General features: G+C 40.2%; 1 gene segment (V, D, J or C); it reads right to left on the reverse strand.

The window, feature by feature from the left end:
* Positions 1-4,969: 4,969 nt before the first annotated feature.
* On the reverse strand, positions 4,970-5,465 carry LOC132656277 (T cell receptor alpha variable 9-2-like). The segment is given in 2 exon segments: positions 4,970-5,304; positions 5,417-5,465. Coding segments are annotated over 2 exon segments (381 nt in total).
* Between the last annotated feature and the right edge of the window lie 205 nt (positions 5,466-5,670).

Raw genomic sequence — 5,670 nt, forward strand, 5'->3', positions numbered from 1 at the left:
AGTACCTCTGTCTGCACAGTGACTCTATCATGTTAAGCCACCTAAAGGAGATGTAACCCACATCTAAGGAAGGAGCGCCCTCTGCTGCTCTCCTTCAACCTGCACCACAGGTGGCTGCACAAGACATTCTGAATGAACTTGAAACCTCACCCTTAGCTGACACCTGTATTACTGAACCACATGTATCCTATGGTATTTAATGTGGTGAGTGTACATTAAAGTACACTCTTTTAAAATTCATCTATTTTTCTCATTTTATTAGTTCTTAGAGAATGTTGTGCAGTGAATTTTTATTATACTCATTTGTTCCCTCCATTTCTGACAGATCCATTCAACTTCCCTACCAAGGACATTTTGTGCCCCTCTTTTTAAAATAAGACACATCATTTTTTGTTTGTTTATTTCCATCAGTTCTTCCCTTATACTCTTAGCTTTGTTCCTTCAGTAGAGGGTGGTCTATGAACCAGGAGCTGCATTTTTAAATAAAAATGGATATCTCTCTCAGCAGCTACCAACTGCCAGTAGCTCCTTGGCTAAGAGTGGGAATGCCCACTTTGGCCTTCTCTGATGGAATTAGTCTGGCCTGATCCTTTGCTACTCTTATGTCTGCTGCCAACATCTACGAGTTCATATGTACAGCTGCATTTTTAAGTGCTTCTCAGCCATTTGAGACTGCTCTGTTGTGAATTATCAGTTTAGATCTGTAACCCATTTTTAATTGGATTATTTGATTTGTTGATGTTTCATTTCTTATGTTCTTTGTAGATTTTGAATATTAGTCTTCTGCCTGATGTAGAGCTGGTGAAGATCTTTTGTCCATCACTAGGCTGCCATTTTGTTCTATTGACAGTGTCCTGTGACTTACAGAAGCTTCTCAGTTTCATAAGATCCCATTTATTAATTGTTGAGCTCAGATTCTGTGCCATTGGTGTTCTGTAAGAAACCTGTCTACTATGCCAATAAGTTCCAGAATTTTCCCCACTGTGACTTCTTATAGATTTAGAGGTCAAGGTCTTTGATCCACTTGGACTTGAGTTTTGTGCAGGGTGATGAATATGGGTGTATTTGCATTTTTCTAAATGCAGCCATCAATTAAACCAGCACCATTTGTTGAAGATGCTTTCCTTTTTTTCCAGTGTATGCTTTTTGCTTCTTTGTCAAAAAATCAAGTGCCTGGAGGAGTGTGGGTTTATTTCTCGGTCTTCAATTCAGTTCCATTGATCAACCTGCTTTTTTTTCTACAACAATACCATGCAGTTTTTATTACTATTGCTCCATAGAATAGCTTGAAATCAGGGAGGATGTTTATACCACCAGAATTTCTTTTATTGTACAGAATTGTTTTAGCTATCCTGGGTCTTTTTATTTTTCCATATAAAGTTGATGGCTGCTCTTTCTGGGTGTGTAAAGAATAGTGGTGGAATTTTATTGGGTATTGCATTGAATCTTAAGATGGCTTTTTGCAGGAAGGCCATTTTTACTATGTTAATCCTAGTAATCCACGATCATGGGAAATCTTTCCATTTTCTAAAATATTTCTTTCTTCAAATGCTTAAAGTTCTTCTCAGACAGGTCTTTCACTTCCTTGGTTAGAGTCACACCAAAATATTTTATATTATGTGTGGCTATTATGAGGGGTGTTGTTTCTCTAATTTTTTTTTCTGAGCCCTGTGTCACTTGTATAAAGGAGGGCTGCTGAATTTTTTTGAGTTAATTTTATATCCATAAACATTGCTGAAGATGTTTGTTAGCTGTAGGTGTTTTCTGGTAGGATCTTGGGGGTCATTTATATACTATCATATTATCTGCAAATATAAGCTTTGACTTCTCTACTTACAGTGTGTATCCCTTTTAGCAACTTTGCTTGTCGTCTTGCTCTGGCTAGAACCTCAAGAACTATATTGAAGAAATAAGGGGAGAGTGGGCAGCCTAGGCTTGTTCCTGATTTTGGCTGGAATTCTTCAAGTTTCTCTCCATTTAACTTGAGTTTTGGCTCGTTGTATATTTCTTTTATTGTGTTTAGGTATGTGGCTTGTATAGAGATGGGGGAGGGAAGGAGGGACTGGGAGGGAATGAGGGATCGGGACATGGCTGGGATACAGAGTTAATAAAATGTAACTGATAAAAAAATAATAATAAAATAAAAAAAATAAAATAAAAAAGTTGTAGATCTGGTTTCTCTCCCCTTTCCTCTTTCTAACTCTGCCTCACCTCTCTACTACTCCCTTTCTTCCTTATCTCTCTTCTTCCCTATCACTTCCACTTTCTCCCACTCTACATTCCTAACATAGACATGAAGCCACATGTTTATGCCAGGGGAATGTCTGTGCCAGAGCTGAACTGAGTCCACAGAGAAAAGTCAGGAAACAACTGTCCTGCAGGAGTCTGTGAGAGCTCCACAGTCAGCAGAGTAAAGATCTGTGGAGGCAAGAAGGCAGTAGGATCAACACAGCCAAGTAGTTTGTTCATGCTTCAGTTCTCTGATACTACTGAGTAGTGTATCTTCAGGACAGTTGATTTTTGACAAAGGAACTAAAACCATACAATGGAATAAAGAAAGCATCTTCAACAAATGGTGCTGGTCTAATTGGATATCTGCATGTAGAAAAATGCAAATACATCCATGTTTATCACCGTGTACAAAATTCAAGTCCAAGTGATTCAAAGACCTCAACATAAAACTGGATACACTAAATCTGCTAGAAGAGAAAATGAGAAATAGTGTCGGACACAGATACAAGAGACAACTTCCTAAACAGAACACCAACAGCTCAAGCACTAAGATCAACAATTAATAAATGGGACTTCATGAAACTGAAAAGTTTCTGTAAGGCAAAGGATACTGTCAATAGAACAAAACAGCAGCAAACAAAATGGAAAAAATATATCTTCACCAAGCCTACATCCAACATAGGGTTAATAATATGTATGAAGACTCAAGAAATTAAACACCATAAACCAAATAACCCAATTAAAAATGGGATACAGTGCTAAAAGAGAATTCTTAGCAGAGGATCTCTAATGCCCAAGAAACATTTCAAAAAATGTTCAACATCATTTGTCATCAGGGAAATGCAAATCAAAACCATGAAATTTTGTCTTACACCTATCACAATGGCTAAGATCAAAAACTCCAGATACAACACATGCTGGAAAGGATGTGGAGTAAGGAGAACACTCCTCCATTGCTGGTGAAAGTGAGAGTAAGAATGAGCCCTGAGAAAAAGCAGGAGTGGGGGGGCTGGGTGTGAGACAGAAAAATAGAGACTGAAAAATCGAGACCAAAATCATGGTAGGAGAATCTCTGGGATGGGGACGAATCCTGGGAGCCTGTGTTTGAGTTCCTAAATTCCTCTCTTCCAGTTCTCCCCCTATTTCTGTTTTCTTTGATTTTATTTCCACTGGGAATTGTTGAACTGTGCTCTTCATTTCATGCCATTGTTTGTGTTTTTGTTAATTTCTTTTTGCCATTATTATTATTATTATTACTATTAATTAAAACTTATTCACTTTATATCTCTTCCCTCACCTCCCCCAATACTACCCTCCCTCACTCTTTCCCCCACAATTTCCCTCCCCTAGTCTACTGATAGGGGAGGTCCTCCTCCCTTACTATCTGACACTAGCCTATCAGGTGTCTCAAGACTGTCTGGATCCTCTCTCTGTGTGGCCTAGTAAGTCCACCTCACCAGGGGGAGGTGATCAAAGAGCAGGCAATTGAGTCCATGCCAGTGACTGCCTCTGCTCCCCTTACTAGGGAACCCCAATGGAGACTGAGATGCCTATGGACTACATCTGAGCAGGGCTTTAGTTCCGTTCCATGCATGGTCCTTGGTTGACTCATGAGTCTCTTCAGGCCTGCCTCACTCCAGATTTTTGGCTCATTGATTTCTTTAATGAATGTATTCACTTTTTCTTTCAAGAACTCTACATAGTCATAAAGATTAATTTGAAATCCTTGTCTTGTGCATCGGCCATATTGTGTTTCTTGGGGCTACTGGAGTAGGGTTTCTGGGCTTTAATGAAGACATGTCATCTTGGATGTTATTGTTTCATGCTGGAATCTAGGCATCTGGGTTTGAGATTATTTTAATTCTCTGTGCTGGTGTGTGTTCTTGCCTTTGTCAGATGTGTGCTCTCTTCCTTGGTTTCTATTGTTCTCTTTGGTTCTGAGAACAGTGTGGTGGCTATAGGTTGCCTGCCAGGGAATGCTTCCAAGATCCTGCCATGTGTGGACACTGGATTCCAGACAGAATGTGTTTCTTTCCAATTGGGTACTGACACGTAGGCAAATGACACTTAGGTATAGAGGTGGGCTAAAAAGAGGTGTATGTTCCATGGTAGGAAAGAAATCTGATCCTGGAGTGCCACCAGGATCAATCTAGTGCTCTGGAAATGGGGAAAAAGAGGGATGAAGACCACAGCAGACACTCTACTACAGGGGTGAGGATGAGACTGGGGGGTGGATTTAGAGGAGAGGATGGACATTGAAAATCTGAAAATCTCCTACCTGCACGGACTTCCTTTCTCCTGTCTTTTCTACCTATGTATCCTTATTACAAATCTTAAAGTATGGAAAGGCTGTAACCCTCTGATAACCTGTTCTTCCAAAGTATTAGATAGACATTATCTAGATGACATCTTTCCCAGCATTTGTTGCCCTGTGTGAATAACTTGGACTAGAGGTGACATTCAATAATATGAAGAAAATGACCTATATGTGGAGATGAAGACAACTGACCACCTCACAGTATCCATAGCTTTCCTGGGAAATCAATGTGACCCTCCATGAGGAACCATTGATATCCTTGATGAAAATCCAGCTGTGATATCATCTCCCTCTTGTTCTGCTCTGACCATGTGTACAACATTCATCAACCAGAGAAAGGTTGCGGCACACAACCCATACTGTGTGGAAAACAGGATGATCTAAAAAGCAGATGATCAGACATCAGGCTTCTTTTGTTTCTCAGGGTTTGTGCTCAGCTCCCCCTGCAGTGTTTGCCACTGTGTCTCTCAGAGCACAGTAGTACACAGCCGAGTCTGACTCCTGCACCGAGGCTTTCTGCAAGTGGAAGGAGGTGGTTCTTTTATCATACGTGGCTTCAAACCCTCTGCTGCTTCCCTTCTCGCCAGCTGTTGTAACTTTCAAAAGGAGCTCAGGGCTTTCTTCAGAATACTGAACATACCAAAAAAGAGTTGGGTACCCTGTGGATGAATAAGTGCAGTTTATAAAGAGAACACTGTCTTCTGAGAGGGTCACTTGACCTTGTTTCTGGATCACTGAGTTTCCATGGATCCTCCCTGGAGGAAGAACAGGATATTTGTGTTATATTAACAACAAACCTCATAGATGATTAAGTATTTTTCTGATATCATAAGGGAAAGATTGCAAATCTTAAGTCACTTAACTTACCAAGCACGAGCAGCATCACAGTCACTAAAGCTGGAGAAGCATTCATCTTCAGGGATGCCCAGCTATTGTTCTTGACTCTTCACACAAAGAAATGATGAAATGACATCAAAAGTTGAACCTGCAAAGCTTATCACTCATACAGTTGATGAATTTGTGTTAGGAAACTCCACCCCCTGGTGGACAGAGATTAAAAAAGGGTCTTTTGCAATCCTCCAAGACTCAGAAATGTACTCTCACCTTCAACATCGATTGTA

Source organism: Meriones unguiculatus, chromosome 9 (assembly GCF_030254825.1).
Source record: "Meriones unguiculatus strain TT.TT164.6M chromosome 9, Bangor_MerUng_6.1, whole genome shotgun sequence".
Taxonomy (NCBI): Eukaryota; Metazoa; Chordata; class Mammalia; order Rodentia; family Muridae; genus Meriones; species Meriones unguiculatus.